General features: G+C 47.9%; 1 protein-coding gene across 2 annotated transcripts in view; it reads right to left on the bottom strand.

Moving 5' to 3' along the window:
• CHCHD6 (coiled-coil-helix-coiled-coil-helix domain containing 6) overlaps positions 1-17,139 on the bottom strand; it is a 213,048-nt gene that overhangs the window by 33,619 nt on the left and 162,290 nt on the right. For both annotated transcript variants that reach the window (XM_084766374.1, XM_084766375.1), the window contains one exon: positions 4,523-4,593. In XM_084766374.1, coding sequence (XP_084622500.1) covers positions 4,523-4,593 — 71 coding nt within the window. The remainder of the gene's footprint in view (positions 1-4,522; positions 4,594-17,139) is intronic.

The raw sequence follows: 17,139 nt of genomic DNA, 5'->3' as shown, positions 1-17,139 counted from the left end.
AAGAAAGCTGGGTGTGGTAAACTTATCCACTGCTTACCCACAGTGAGCAGCTCTGAAGAAATGTGCTGTTAGCAACATCATGTGAACAGTAGTAGAACAGCTTATTATTTATCCCTTAAATCAGCTAAATCACGCCATGCAAACCTAGATGGCATGTGTCAATCACTTGGTGTGGCCTCCTTATGCAATTGAGACACAGTACCCACAAGATAAGGGGCAGAAGCCACTGTCTATGTCATACAGCAGACTACCTTACAGTTGATTTTTTTCTTTGTAAAGTGGAATGAGCATACATCAAAATAAAGACCAACAGTATCCCGGTATCCTGAGCACTAAACCAGTGGCACCACCACCTGTGATCACCAAGCTTGGTGTGCTGTACACAGATGCCTGTGCTGCTGTCTTACATGATTGACTGCTGGAGGTCTCTGTGCATCGGTTGAGCTCTTGCTAAATAACACACAGATGCACTTTACATTCTTTTGTTTTTGTTTTTAGAGACAGGGTTTTTCTGTATAGCCTTGGCTGTCCTGGACTCACTTTGTAGACCAGGCTGGCTTTTAACTCACAGAGATCTACCTGCCTCTGCCTCCTGAGTGCTGAGATTACAGATGTGCACCACTGTGCCTGGCTTTACACTTTGCATTTTTACAACACAACTAAAAAAGGCTATGTGATATCCACCCAGTCCCTGCTTATTTCTAGGAACTTCATCTATGTCTCTCCTCTTGCTCATCACTCTGGCCACACTGGTCTTCTTTCAGTTCCTTAAAACAACTACATGACTTCTTGTTCAGGGCTTTTGTACATGGTGAAATTAGCTTCCCTTCCCTTCCTCATAGGAGTCAGTTCAAATGTTATTTCTTCTGTTAAGTCCAGCCTAAGTCAGATTCCTTGGCTGGGCATTTCTTTTTTGTTTGATTGTTTGCTTTTTTTAGACAGGGTTTCTCTGTGTAGCCTTGGCTGTCCTTGATTTGCTTTGTAGACCAGGGTGGCCTCGAACTACATCGATCTGCCTGCCTCTGCCTCCCGAGTGCTGGGATTAACTCTATCTTTCACGGTACTATTAGACCACAGTGAACATTTGTTTGGGAAATTGCTTTCTCTGCAATTCAGTTTAAGCTACCGTATTTCACATCTCAAATGTCAGTGGGCTCTTCCTGGCAGAGACAGAAGCTGCCCTGTTCCTAGCTAGAACCTTAGTTCTAGCATGCTATCCAGAATAGGAGTCATGCCACGTGTGGTGAATGAAGAATGAAAACATGGACAGAGTTTACCATCTAAGCAATCATTTGGTTTACTCAGAGCTGTTAGCGATGCTCCACTGTCTTGGAAGGAAACTCCTACCATTTCTGCCACCAGCAGCTGGCATTCATTCCTGTGACATTTACAATGCAATTTGCAATCATTTGCTAATCCGAAAAATCTCACAAACATTTTCTCCTTTGATATTTAAGGAAAATACTTTCTAACTTTGCACTGTTTACTACATGAGAAAAAAGACAGTATTCTGGAAACTCTATCAAATCTTTCTCCATCAAGCAAGTGCTGTGAAGTGATTCAATGGCTGCCATTATTAACACCTCTTAGTACTGGCTGGAGCTGAGACTCACAGATGGCTCACTTCTTGAACACAGTCTCGAAGGCGAGATGCCCATGTGGTCCAAGGGTGGGCGGCTCCTGGGGAGTGAGGTCCACAATCCTATCTCATGGACAGTGTCTTCTCCCCGGGTCTTCTTAGGATGGGAGGGACAAAGCAGTTCCCTGGCATCCCTGCACATGGACACTGATCCCACTGACAAGACTCAATACTCATGACCAGATCATCTCTCAGAGATCCAGCTGGTTTTCTGACCCAGTGTATAGCCTCACTGTTACCAACATCAGCAACTGACAACACCCCATGCCCCCCTTCTATATGGAGATTTGCTGTGGCATCATGTAGGGTATTACAAAGTGTGTCCCATTTGGAGATGAGGAAAAATGGAGACTTCACTGATTGGAGTGACTTGCCAGTAAGTGCAGGGCTGAGGTCTGTGCCAGTCTCCAGGCCTGGTGGCCTAATGTCCCAATCACTTGCCTTAGGTTTAGAGAGGTCTTAGGAAGACAGCAGAGGGGCTAGAGAGATGTTTGGTGGTTAAGAACATGTCATGTTCTTGAAAAGGACCCGAGTTTGGTTCTTGGCACCGATGTGGGGTGACAGTTTGTCTTTCTGTCTGACACACACACACACACACACACACACACACACACACACACACACACACAGAAACACACACACTTAAAGACAATAAAATAAATTCGAGCACTTGGGAGGCAGAGGCAGGCAAATTGCTGTGAGTTCAAGGCCAGCCTGGTCTACAAAGCGAGTCCAGGACAGCCAAGATAACATAGAGAAACCCTGTCTCGAAAAACAAAAACAAAAAATCAAAACAACAACAAAAACAACAACAAAAACCCCAATAAAATAGATGTTAAAAAAAAAAAAAGACAGTAGAGACACAGATATAAGGGAAGGGCAGAGGTCTGAAGCAATCTGAGGTAAGCTTTAAACCAGCCCCACCACACATCCACTGTGTAGGTCAGATAAACGTCACAGAGAGAAAAGGAAGTCTACTTGGCTTATGGCTTCAGAAGCTTTAGTACATGGTCACTTGATATTGATGCTTTGGGCCTGTGACAGCACAGTACATGATGCAGGAGACTTGTGGTAGAGGAGGCCTGCTCACCTCACAGCAGCTGGGAAGCAAGGCACAAGAGATGGGGCCCAGTATCCCCCTCAAGGTCATGCCTCTAATGGTCTAACTCCCCTTTTCTAGACTCTCCCAACAGCACCGTGCCTGGGGATCACATCTTTAACTCCTGTGACTTTGGGTGGGTGGGGGCATTAAGATACAAACTACACTGCCAGCTATGATCTCAGGCAAAGTAAAGGTCCTTGCCACCGTCTCCAGCTCCCTCTGCCAGCAGCAATAGCACACGAGAGAAGCAAGCTGAAGGTGGGCAAAGCACTACTGTTCAATATGCCTTAGCAAGCACCAGTGCTCATCCAAGTGCTACAAACCACTGTCTTTCACCTCCTTGTCTTCAGAGGACAAGAGGATGCAAAAGCAGCCTATGTCAGTGAGGTCCGGCTCACAAAGGCAGGTCACTAAGAGTGAAGCTGTGTCACTCTCCTGCAGGTGGAGTGGTCCCTCACATGGACGGGGGCTGTGCTGCTGCAGTGGCATCCTGGCTCCTCATCCTCCTCCCTGGTCTGACATGAGGTTGTTGCAATCTGGGGTGAATCTAATATGTGGGAAGAATCTTTCTGCAATAGTTCCTGCTGTTCCTCCATGATGGCAGATGACACATACCTAAATGCCCTCTGTAATTCAGTAAACATGTAATGTTCAGGTCTGTGGGGGTGGCGGAGAAGGGGCAAGTTATCTAGGGCTGTGTACCCAAACCTTTCCTAGTCTCCTTCCACCTGATGGGAAAGCCCTGTTCCCCCACAGTTCCTTATTCCCATTGTCACTCTGGGACTTATAGTTTCAAGACCATTGTTTTTCGCTCCTTCCTTGGAGCTGCTTGTCAGCACTCCCCTAGCTACAAGTGTTTCACATGTAGGACGAAAGCCCAACGTTGTTCCTTATGCCATTCCACCGTACCCTCGGGTCTGACTGTCCATCAGTGCCACCCTGTTCTCCTGGCTTTTCGCATGGTTCAGTTATCTATATCATTTTCACAAGTACTTTGTCACCTCATAATGATGACACCTTCTTCTCAATCATTTTGTACCATGATGGGCTTTTCTGGTGACTCATCCAACTTGCTGGTAGAGACACTGCCAAGGGAGAGGGGGTTGGTAGGAGTCCATTGGAGAACTCCACTCTCCTGGCCCAGGCACCATCTTCACACTTAAATGAGGTTTTCCTTCCCCAGAGATCAGCATCCCAAATGATTCATGAACAAGCCCACACCTCCCTGCTTCTGACACCCTGGTTCACAGTGTTCGTGGATAGCACAGGAGCATGGCAGATGGGGCAAAGCACTAGCCTTTGACCTCTCTGAGCCTTTTTCATTTGGGAACACAGCATGGAGTGGCCTGAGCATGAGTGGCCTAAGGACAGCATTGTGTATTCAGCAGGAGCAGGAGGCTCCCACAGGGGACACGCTGAGACTCCCGGCCACATTCCCCACCCTTCCCAAAGTAGAGGGCCAGGGCTGATCCCTCAGATCCCCTGAAGCCTGTTCACTACCCCTCATCTAGCTAGATAACAAAGCAGCTGCTGCCCCAGAGAAAGGCAGTGGCTGCAGCCCACTGCAACATGCCAGGGAGCTGAGAAGAGTGGTGTGCTAATCTGGGCAATTACTGATGGCCAATGGCTACCTTCAGCCCAGCTGAGGGGGCTGATGAACAGATGGCTGTCTTGTTATTAGAGAAATTTGCCATCAGGCAGGTGGCAGCAGGTTTCAAGCCACACAAAGGGGTTTCCACAAATGCAGGCAAGTTTACAAAGAACAACAAGCAGATTCTTACTTTATTGTGCTCTCTGCTTTTGAAGCCGCCTCATGGAATTGCTGGGAAGACAGTTTATACAGCTCGGCATTCTACAAAAAGAAAACACACAACTGGTTACCAGAGATTGTCATCTCCTTCTGGAAGTTTGTGGGACATAATCATACTAGAACTGGACAGATGCAATAGCTTAACAATTGTCAGCACAGCCTAGGTCCTAGCTCCCACGCCATGCTGACCACTGTGGTGGAATCCCAGAAAAGTGACTGCTGAAGGCAAACCTTGATAGCTTTTAGTTCAGGAGGCGGCAACCTGCAGGTCACAGGCCAAATCTGCTGGCCACCTTGTTATAAAGTTTCACTGTTATGTGACCACCCGTGCCCATATTTCCGGCTGCTTGGATGCTACAGGATCAGTGGAATGGCTGTAGTGGAGCCCGTGTGGTCTGCAAAGCCTGAAGCGTTTATTAATTGTAAAGAAAAACATGCTGAACTTGATCTACTCAAATATTAGACAAGTAGACCACGCTGCCTGAAGAGGCCAAGTGACAAGCTAAAGTCACATAGCGAGGAGCAGTGCTGGGCTATCAATCCAGTGTCTCTGTTGTTTTTCCATGATGCACCATGGGAGGTCCTGAAGGCACTTACCTTGTCCTTCCTGAAGTCACTGCGTACACCTACAGAGTCAGGCTACCAGGGAAAGCCGCTGTGTTTGATCCTGGTGCCACATTGTGGTAACTGGTGAGTTGCATAACTTGTGAGTCACTTCTGGCCACGCAGGCCTAGCCTAGCACTTTCCTTTTTTTCTAAAGTTCCATCATCTTCACTTGCTCTCACAGGAGACTGATACTGACACCCTTCAAGCCTCAGGACATAGCACTCCAGGCGGGAGTACTCAGACCCATGCATGGTTGGGCAGACATACATGATGCAGGGGAAGGGCAAACCTGGAGGCTGAGACAGAGCAGGTCAAGTGGCCTCTGTACAGGGGTAGGGTAAGTCATCAGATATCTTGAGCAGGGTATGAAGCCAGTAGCAGATATCTTTGTGTGGTGTGCCAAGGTGTGCAAAGCTGACTAACTCCCTCCTGAGAAGGAGCTCTCCCTGTTTCACAGCCCATCAAACAGCTTCAGGGTCATCAGTCAGTCCTTGCAACAAGCTGATGTGACAGTGAAAGACTGTGAAGTCTCAGGGCTGTGCTTCCTTGCAAGTCTGTCAGGCTCAGCCTGGCTCCACCTACCTGCTGAAGAAAAAGCAGCACACTCATCCCTGGATGGACAGGGAAAGAGAGGTCTGACTCAGGGTTGGCAGGGGAGCCCAACTAGGTCTCCAGGGAAAGGAACTAAGGCAGAGGACTGCCTCTAGGGGACCACAGGAGTGAATGCAGGTCTGGGCTAGGCGCCAGGCTCCACCTTTACCTGCTCTCTGAGATTCCCACTGTCTACAGGGAGGGTGGACTGGGAGGTCATCATGAAAGGAAAATCTTGCAGGATTTCTTAAGAACACAAAGTCACTGGCAGGGAGGACCAGGGTCTAATGGGCGGAGCAGGTCACATAGCCCATCCCTTCCAGTCTCCTCTCTCTACAGCAGGGGGCCCTTCTCCTAGGCATGCCAACAACTCCAGCACACAACAAGCATGAAATAAACACGAGTCTTCCCCACAGCCTGGCAGAGAAAGATCTATACTAATGTTGCACCAGGGAGGCTTTTTGCTTCTCTTCTGGGGCCCTTGAACTCACATCAAGAGTCGGTTCTGTTTCAGAATGGTGTGGCATTCCCTGACATGGCATCCCTGGCTGAGGGTAAGGGCACAGGCAACCTGATCAGTATATTCCCCTATTCCTCCAGCTGAGTGTTCTATTGTGACCTCTTTGGGATCACTGGGACTCTGGTGGAGCCTCCTGAGGATGATAGCACTTTGGTGTGTGCTGGCCACAGTCTGTGGGTAAACCACTTACTTCCTCCAAGCTTTGTTTATTTAACTGCAGAGTGACAGAAAACCAGGCACACACATCTCCCTTAACCAATACAGCACTGTGTAGCTTCTGAAGCTAAAAAGAACCTCATGTTCCTTCCATGAAACCTGGTCTTTCTTCCTTATAAGAAATCTACCTGGCTCAGCCATCTCCGGGTTTCTTTTCTCCCAGATATGTTCACAGGGTCAGATCACAGGCTTCCAGGCCCTGCCACCTGCTAAGCCCTGTTCCAAGAGAGAACCCAGAGGCTGAGATGGGGCCCATGTACTAGAGCCACTGCTCTGTATGGTATAACACACATCTGCCCCAGGAACATGGAGCCAATCATGTGGTCAGTTGGGTCTGTCATAGGAAATGTCCACAGGCCAAGAAGTGGTTATGGCCATCCCACTGTAGCTTCCTCTATTTTCCTCATGATGACTCAGTGAAAATCCCCCGCTGGTCTCATCCTGTCTGTGCAGACCCATGGCCTTGGGCTTTGTAACAACCACTGGCCCTGAGGCACAGGAAGGTCTCCAAGTTACAGAGGGGTGGGTATCACATCACTACATTTGTTCATGAGCCCCTGGTTCTCCAGCCTTCCTCATTGGGGATGAGGACACTGCAGACTACAACTTGTCATAACTGTGGGCTTCTTGAGGACTGGTCAACTTGTTCATCCTAAGAACCACTAGGTATAGGGGTGGGGTCCCAGGCAAGTGGAGTCTGTGCCATGTGGGGTGGTAAGATAACACAATGTCACAATTACAAATGGGCATGAGGCATGAGTTTGATGCTGAGGGGTACTTATCAGAGCAGCATGCAAACTTGATCAGACTGTCCTCTTGGAAGCTGATACCTGAACTGAACCAAACCATAGTATGTCTCTTGCTCCCTCTTATTGCCTCTGGTTGTGACAACGGAGCCGGCCTACCTAGTTCATGGTAGATTAGTACTCCAACTTTAAGGCACAATTTTTGTCATATCAATATTTTTCAAAAGTAAAAGCAGGGTGGGGCCATAGCAAGTGGCGAGCCTGCTGAGACTTGTATCCCAGCCCCATTCTATCTTCTTCTTGACACCCCTGGGTGAGGTCATGATGAGCACCTTGTTGGCAAACAGCTTTAATTAAAGAGAATTCTGAGAGGCACATTGTGAAGGAGCACAGTATGGGTGAAGGCTCTGTGAGGGAGCACTCAGCACCTCAAGTCAAGCAGGTCCTACAATGTCCTCTAGGCCAATATATTCTCCTATTGCTGTAAACAGTACTGAGGAGAACAAGTGCCTACCTGCAGCTGTGTGTGTGAATGAGCGTATGTACAGAGATCATTCTAGAAGTCAGGTTCTTGAGTCAGCGAATATATTCATTTCTAACAAACTGTAAAGGGTGAGCAGATATGAGCCTCATGAAGAGAGAGAACAATACAGGAGTGTCCAAAGGGCAATGTGGGTACATGGGGGAAGCAGGGGCTGTCAAACAGTGGGATAGAGGACAGGGAAGGGCCAAGAGGCACAGCAGGTGCAGTAGACCTCAACTTCAGTCTCCAAGCCTGGGTTCCAATAAGGGATGAAGAAATGCCTGGGTTTGTTTGTTTTGTGTTTTTGAAACAAGGTTTTACTCTGTAGCATAGGCTAACCTGGAACTGATTATGTAGAAAAGGCTGGATTGAAACCCACAGTGATCTTCCTATCTCAGCCTCCTGAGTGCTGAAATTATAGGACTGAGCCACTATACCTGGCCAACTCCTTGATTTAAGTAAGGAAATAGCATAGCAGTCCTATTTTTAAAAGGACAGTGGCAACTGTGAACAATGGACTCCCATCCTCCCAGAGAGGCCATCAGCACTGGAGGGTCCTGAACCACTGAGGCCCAGGGCATGGGAGCTGCAGTTATCACAGTAGCACAGGGGCTTTCTGGGTGCTCTCTGATGGGCCAACACTGTCCCCCATCATCAGTCCCCATATCATGAGATGTTTCTTCCCACAGATTCCTCAGGTTCCCACTTCTGGAATGCCTTCCTCTGCTCCAGACAGCTGCCCCTCCTCCTCCGCCTGCAGCTGCTTCTTGAGCACATCTGAAGGCAGAAGGTCTGATCTCCATTAATTAAATCTGCCATTAAAAATTAAATAACGTGAGTAAGAAGGTGTGAGTATTATCTCTGTGGGTTTCAAAAGTCGCAGTGTTTCTTCAATTACTTCCCAAGCAGTTTTCATATTTCATACTGTCTGATTTCTCCAAGGGCCTGGATTTGCAAGATCAAAAGAGAGTGTGAGGGTGAGAGAAGCGAGGTGGGAAGGCAGGAAGGGGAGGATGGCAGCAAAACATGTCATGGGCAGGAGAGATTGGCCTGCTGTCCCCAGGCAGAGCCAGGAGAAGTAGAAAGGGAGGATGAGGGGGCATAGAGGTTGGTGGTAAGTCTACTAAATACAGGTCAGGGTGAGGCCCATGTGTCCATGCATATGGCAATGGATATAAAAACAAGAGCTTATTCTGTGTGCCTAGAAAGGAGCAACTCCTGGGCCAGAGCCCCTAACACAGACACCTAGACCAAAAGCACTCATAAATGACCTACTAAGGGAAATGAAACAGTGCTGGGGGTCATGGAGAACCATTTTGAGAAGGGTCACAGCATTAGAGAGAATTGGGGTTCCCTAACCAAACACTGGAGATACAGTGCAGGGCCATGAAAGAATCACAGAGCTACTGTGATCAGCTGAGGACCCCTCCTCTTAGTGTGCGGGACGAGCAGGACTCCCAGGCCATCTCCGCTGCTTCTAATCTGCACAGTGAGACCGATGATGGAGTAGTCAACACAGGCGTGGCTGGGGACGGGGGGATGCGTTATAGAATTACATAATGCCTGGCATACAGTGGACACTCAATAAATGTTTTAAGAACTTAACAAGCATCCCTCACTTTATGCATAGGAACCAACAAGGCCAGCAGAGTGTCTGGAAGAGTTCTGAGAGCTGAGGAGTGAAAGAAGGCTCTTCAGGGGGGTGACCTCTACCACCATAGAGCTTTTAGTCTCTTTTGTTCATGATGTATGTCCAGAGCCTGTGAGAGGGCCTGGCACAAGAACTGCTGAGTAAACTCAAACCAACGTCAGTACCACACGAGTGAAGCACAGCCTAGGTAGGTGGCAGCTGCTGGCTGAAGTCGGCAAAGCAGTCTCCTAAGCGCCAGGCCTGCACTGGGCCTACACTCACAGATCTAGCAGGCTACTGCAGACCAAGTTGGGGTAGCACATGATATGACCAGGGCGTAGAAGACTAAAGGCATGGCTTGTGGGGCAGCAAGCAGATTGAAGCTCAGGGACTTGGATTCCTTCCCAAGTGGTGGGAGTGTTTTAGCACATGCTGTAGGAGGATGCAGGAGGCAACAGTCACATGTGTGCTGGCCCTACCAGCAATGTACACAGAATCTATATCCAATGGGGGTGAGGGCCGTGTTCATCAGAAGGTTCAGTGGGCTTCCCTGGCCAGGTACTATAGGAGGGGCTATCCAGCAGGCTGGTTCCTAGAAACCTCAGAGCAGTTATTCTGAGGTAAGAAATTGGCAAATGAAGAAACTGAGGTGGCCCAGGAAGGCAAAAGAACTGCCAGGGTGAAAGGACATCAAGCCAAAGACCAGCGTGGAACAGCCACAAGTTCTTTCTACAGGCCCATACTTCCCCGCTGTACCCCAGGAGGAAAAGTAATAAGTGATGGGTGTGCTGATACAACACAGATCAGAAGCAGTTACAATCAGGAAAATTGGTTCGAGGCTCTAGGCGGGTAGGTGAGGAGTGTTCCTAGTAACACCAATATTGGCTGAAAGGGGCCCAGAGTTGGAGGCCAGAGGGAATACCAGAACTCTGAGAGGAACAGATTGAATACAGGATGGCCCCAGGCCAAAATGCTGCCAGAGCAGCCAACATTGGCCATCTGGGGGTGGGGTGAGGAGTGGAATCTGGAACCTATCAGCCTTTCAGAGCTGGAAGGAATGCTAATTCCAAGAGAAGTAAAGACTATTAACATAGTTAGGGGTTGAAGTCTCTAACTGAAAAAAAAGGTTTAAATCATTAGCATAAGATATCAAGGGCGTGAGTGCTGGACACAAAGCCACTGCACTGCTCAGGAGTACTGGAATTCAGTTGTTAAGTGGCTGCACAGCTGGTCTTGGCCAGCAATACCCACCCTGAACCATCCTTTGGAGAGGAACCCCCATCTTGGCTTGCCTCATTCTACCCTAGAGCCTGCCTCAGCCCTGAGCACAGGCCATCCTGAGACTGGGCCCCCATATCAGAGACCACACTCCCAATTTCTTGCCTTCAGGACATAGCCTTCCACAGGAAGGACTCTATCCTACCTTCAGCACAGTTTACAATTCTTGAGGCTCTGGGCTGGTTTCGTGGACTGTCCTCCCTGTGAGCCACTCAGCCTCAGATGTCCCCCAACTCTGAATTCCCATTGCCAGAAGATGATTTTGTCTGACTCTGGATGCCGTTGGGTGCTCACTCCTGTCAGTGCTGACTGCACCTAAATCTCTCACCCTTAAAGGGATAATGGTCACACATCTAGGGTGCTGGTCTCAGTTCCAGTGAACACAGAACAGCAGGTACTAGCCCTAGGTCTGCTTCCTCATAGGTCTAATGGGCGGTGAATGCACTGAGGACACAGCCGTAAGTGGGCCCAAACATGCCTAGTATATTGCCTAACACCATAGTTCTACCACTTTCTTCTTTTGTACATTCAGTAAGCATTTATTGAGTGCTTGCTATTTGCCAAGGCTTGCTTTACAAGCAGTGAACACAGCAGACAGCAAGGGGATGAAGTCCTTGCTCCACAGAGCTAACAGTCTGAATATGGAAGAAGTAAACAGATAATTTCACTCACAGTGGCAATGCCACTTAAAAGATCATACACAGAGCTTAAGGGGCTGTGGTTTTCAATAGTCACCAGGGAAAGTCTCTCTCTCTCTGCCTGGCCACCTCAGGCAGACAGCTAACAGACATGATGTCAGGGTTCAGGCAGGTGCTGGGGGTGGGGGTGCAGTTGGGGGGTGTTGCACTTGATGAGTTCTTTTACTTTTTCTTGAGACAGGGTTTCTCTTATAGTCCTGGCTGTCCTGGACTCTCTTTGTAGATCAGGTTGGCCTCCACCTGCCTCTGCTGGGATTAAAGGCGTGTGCCACCATTCCCTGCTTAAAATGGCACAATGAGCACCAGCAGGCTTTCAGGATGAGAATGGATACTGAAGGTATCTGGCCACACTGGCAGAGCCTTTTCTAGGGACAGGAGGAAGCAACTGGAGGGTGTGCTATGGGAAATGGCTTAAGAGATCCCTTTTGGAAGGACCACTGGCGGCATGCAGCTGCCTAAATGGAGGGCAGTAGAGGCAGCCTGATTACCTAGAGGCTAGGCAGTAGCTTTGGTGAGATGGCCAGGTCGCTTAGTGATGGACAAACCATCTCTGCTGGCAGTGATAAAGAATGAGACATACACCTTTGCCTTGGTTGGTGAAGGTGACTTCAGCTGAGGCCAAGGCTGGCATTTTTGGCAAGGTCTACTTGCAGAACACGGAAAGCCTTTGAGTCCTTATCAGAACTATGTCTGACTGACTACACTGTTCCGTTTCTCTGTCCCTTCAACAGTTTCCTTCTAGAGAGTCCCTTTTCTCCCCCACCCCACCCCTGGTGTTTTCATTACATTTCTGCACTTGAGAATGTCACCCTTCACCCAACTCCTGGAGATTAACTGTCAATTATCACTGCTTCCTGCCCTTGGGGTCCCATGTCAAGCGGCAGCTGAATGCAGATGATGACTTTGCCTCCTGATCATCTGAACTCTGTTCCTTTCTCCCCACAGTGCTCTTCTTATTCACTCCGTACTACAATACAAGTGGACTTTTAAATCCTACACTGCATGCAGATGCCTTTGCTGTCCCCTGTGGCTGAATCATCTTCCTCCAGCTCATCATCTGGGCAGTGGTAAGAGCCATCTTTACAGACATTCTGGGCTGGGAACTTGGCCCCCTGGAGACCTGGCTTCTGCTAATGACCTTGGCACTATCCTGTCTCCATGACTCACTTATTTCTGAAGATTTCAGGATGTTCTAGACACTCCTTCCTCTGCTAATTCTTCCCTGTCCACCTGGGAAGCTCCTATTTCTACTTTGAGGCCCACGAGCATCCCTTCCACTGAATGAACAATATTCTGTCTCTCTAGTCATCCTTCTGATGGCTTGTTCTATGCTCTGTATTAAGATGCTTTGCAATAGCATTTCTCACTGTGTATTGCAATCATCTGCTAATTATCTATCTCTCTTGGGAGCTGCCTGGGCTCCAGGGTAGCTCTGTATCTTTATTGCCAATGCTTGTGCAAACTCTGGGCCTAACCAATGAATTTGGTTTGTTTGTTTGTTTGTTTATACAAGGTCTCTCTTTGTAGCTTTGGCTGGCCTGGAACTAAGTATGTAGACTAGGCTGGCCTCAAACTCACAGAGATCTGTCTGCCTCCTCTGGAATGCTGGGATTAAAGGCATTGCTGCCACACCCGAGCCAACCAAAGTATACTGAAGAATGCTGAAGAGCATATTCAGTTCATTCTGGACTGCTCTGTGCTCACCACCTTTGGCCTACATGATTAGATGTAGGTCCCTCAACTGGCAGGCCCATTTTCCTGAAACAATTCTATCATACCCTCCCCTTCCACTTCCAGGGCATCAACCCTTACTTTCTCAGTACCCCTCACTCCTAGGACATTAGTCTATGCTTATTTCTTAACATACTTGCCATTTAGCCCTGCCTCATCAGCTTCCAGGTATGAACTACTCTAATTAGAGCCCTTGTAAGGTGGTTGCAGGTGACAGCCTTTCAGAAGTATTTGCATTTGTGAAGAGGCAGAGAGAGGGAAACACACACACACACACACACACACACACACACACACACACACACCACCCACTCACTACCACCAAACTCCCTGCCACTCTGTTGGCTCTGCACTCTCCACTGTGCCTCTTCCAGGTTTGGTGGAGCCTCCCAGCCTTTTAGCCACTTCTGGGGTTGTGTATGTCATATTGGGTGTGTAGTTGGGGTGGGAGAGGAATTTACTTGGGCCCTATGCTTTTATATGTGTGCACACAGTGTGTATATACATTATACATAGTAACAAAAATGCAAAGTTGTATTAATTGGCAATAGCTGCACATTTTCTTTAGTGATTTGCACTGAATACTAAACATGAGCTACCAGGCATTCTAGATGAGAGGCTTCATCCAGAAACTCCTTCTTTATATGAGGGCAAGATTAGTGTCTGGATAGGGGTGACCCTTTGGCATTTTGGTCTGGGAATGACAGAGGTGTGTCCTGTAGCTCCTTGGGTAGGGCAGATATCACGGAACTTTTCAGAACTGAAAGCAGATGATTATATATGTGTCTGGCTCCTCCCACAAGAGCAGAGCAGAGCAGAGCAGAGCAGAGCAGAGCAGCAGGTAAAAGGGCATGCTCTGACCCTAACCCAGCAGGAGAATCCTCAGAAGGCTTTGCGTTTGAATACATGAGAATAGGCCGGAAAGGTGAATTCAGGGTTTGAGTTTGCTCAAGAAAAACTTCCAAGAAGTTCCTGATAAGCAGTTAAGAATGAAAAGGTCAAAGTCTTGTTTAAAGCACTGGGAGAAGAAAACTAATCTCTTTGAAGACCGCTGCAGTACTGAGAGGTCAGATTAACTTGCCCAGACCTGGGGTTATGGACTGGGATTGGGTCCCCTGAGGTCAGGGAGCAGGTGCTAGGGAGAATGGCTAGTACAGAGCTTGTACAGGTATGAGAATGGAACGGTCCTTAACCTGGATGTACAAAAGCCATGGCAGGAGTAGATGCTCTGGCGCTGCTTGTTAGTTGTGTTTTGGTTTTGCTTTTTTTGTTTGTTTTTTTACATTTACAAAATATATTTGGCTAATGAATATCTAAAGTATGAAAACAAATGCACAGCCTGACACAAAGTAAAAGTCAAACCAAGAGCTGTAAGCCTTAATTCTAGCCTTTGCTACTGATGGATGATGTGACCCTCAATAAAATTACATGAGGCTTTAATGCTGTGGGCTACACTGATTCTCTGTAGAAAGAAGAACTCAAGGAGAAACCCAGAGCTATAAAGCTGGAGTCTGGAATTCCATAATTTAGGAACAGCTTTAGGCTCTAGGGATCCAGCTTGTTCAAACTGAGGCACACATGAGGACTGTGCATTCAGGCAACAGAAGCAGCAGGAGACATTTCGGCTCTTTCTGCTGATCCTAAAGGTTCCATTTGTAGAGGAATTACAGAAGCAAGGCTGGCTGAGGCTGCACACTCAGCAATTCTCAGCCCTTTGTGACTGGGCCTTCTGGGATACTCCCGAGAAAGGGTCTTATCTCTCTTTGAAGTCTACTGTAAGAAGGACGTGGCCCAGGCATGTAGCTCTGAGCATGTCCTGCCACTCCCTCACTGAAGCAGCCTTCCACTTAGTTTCTAGATGGATGGTATTAGGCAGTGGTGGCCTTGCATCTTGGAAGATCGCTGCTGAACCACTAGATCTATGTGGCCCAAGAGTTTGCTCAAAGGCAGGGCACCTCCCCTCCCCTGCCTGCCCCCGGGCCTTCATCACACACACCTGCTTTTCACCAGATTGCAGGTCTATGCATAGATGAGGCCTGGGATACAAGGAGGAAGCAGGCCTCCCAAGGCTCTGTCTCTGAGCACTGTGTTGCTTACACAAAACAAAACAAACAAAACTGAATCTTACTTGGTTGGGTCTTGTTCTTCAGTTTACCCCAGTTCTTACAAGCCACTGTGCTTTTATATCTACAATTTCATGTGCCTGAAGTTCCCACAGGACTCTAAAGACAGCTGTGCTGTGGCCCCCAGTTCAGATTTTACAGTATACGTTTATAGGTTTATGGCCCCCCCAACCCTGGCTATTCCCTGGAATTACCTGAGTCATTTCCATAAGCTACACCTGAGGCCACCCTCAGGCTGGTTATTGGTAAAGGTGGGGCCCTGTGGGTACAGGGTTTTTAAAAATGATCTTTGAAGGGATGTTACTGTAAAGCTAAGGTTGAGTAGCACTTTCCTAAGGTCAGGGGACCCCAAGCTTGAGACCTGAGCTTATATCCTAGATCTTCCACTTAAACTATTGTTGTGGCTTCAGGCAAGATGCACCAGCCTGGTCTACAAATTGAGTCCAGGGCTGTTACAAAGAGAAACCCTGTTTAAAAAAAAAAGGAAAGAAAGAAAGAAAAAAAGATGTGTTCCACCTTTGTTTCCTCAACTATTCACGGAGTGTGGTAAGAACAAGTTTTTTCCTTCCTCAAAGTAATACAAGAATCAGGGAGACCACAAACGTGGAGGTAATGCAGTTGTCACTTTAGTGTGACAGTGGTTACTGATCCATCTTCACAAGAGGTCACATAGAAGACTTGGAACACAGAGTAACTGTGATGCCACTGAATCTCCACTAAATACCCAGCTCTTCCTCCTCATGAACACTGCTTTCAAGTGACCTCAAAAATCTGTTTGCACTGTTTAGAAAAAGCCTAAGTCCTAGAGAAAAATATTTGTCAGAACTGGAGTCTGGAGCCTGCTGTCTTCTCTTACATGCAAGACACGTTAGGATGTGACATGTCCCTGTAGGCTCATGGGCTAAGTATGTGGTCTCCAGCTTTGTTAGAAGGTTTGCAGACTTTCAGGACATAGGATCCAGCTAGGGGAAGTAAGCTACTGGGAGCAAGTCCTTGTCCCTTCCTGTCTCTCTCCTCTTTCTGCCGCCTGTTTGTCAGGGAATGAAGAGCAGCCTCCACCACAAGCTGCTGCCACTAGAATGTTGTGCTGAGGTGCATGGGGCCAAGTAACCACAGACTGGATCCTCCAAACAGTCAGCTAAGGGAAATAATCCCACCCTTACGTTTTTGTGCCAGGCATTTTGGTCACAGCCACACAATACCCAATGTAATGAGCTTTCAGGGTGGGTCCATCTGAGTCAATCTATTCTCCATTCCTTTTCTCCCTCTCTGAGTACTCTTGATTTCCTTTGGGGAATCCACATGGTTCTACAGAGTCTAAAGCTGGTGTGGAGTGCCCAAGGTCAAGCATCCAGTGTACCAATGCCTTGGTTACCAGGATGGTGAATAGCCAATGATGGTCTGGTCCAGATATGCCTGCTGGAATGCCAACACAGAGTACAACTTAAGAAGTGAACTGTGTGTTCCCCACCCCAGCTCTGATTATATGTTAAGTTAGTGTATATCCTTACTAGAAATTAAAAGTCACTACAGATGCAATTAGCTAAATGAGTCATACTGGAGAAGGGTGATCCAATCTAGCATGACTGGCATCATAATGACAAGTGGAGATTTGGGAGTGAGGACACATGCACAGGGACATTGTCACATGAAAACTAGAGCTGCACACTCACAAGCCAAGAGACTACCCAGAGTGGAGGGAGACCTAGAGCAGACCCTTCCCTAGCACTTTCAGAGACAGCATGGCCTTCCACATCTTGACTTGCAGCTTCCAGACTCAGGAGTCACACATGAAGCAATTAGTTTTCTGCTTGAGACCTTCAAGCTTAGGGTCCTTTGTTCTGAGAGTCCTCGAAAATATGGGCACTCTGTTGCCATGGGACATGTTGTTTACCACTTAGTTGATGGGGATGCAGCAGTACTTC

Source organism: Acomys minous (genome assembly GCF_964271855.1).
Source record: "Acomys minous genome assembly, chromosome: 17".
In the NCBI taxonomy this organism is placed as follows: Eukaryota; Metazoa; Chordata; class Mammalia; order Rodentia; family Muridae; genus Acomys; species Acomys minous.
Note: the sequence above shows the minus strand (reverse complement) of the source record. Positions and strands in the feature narration are given on the sequence as shown.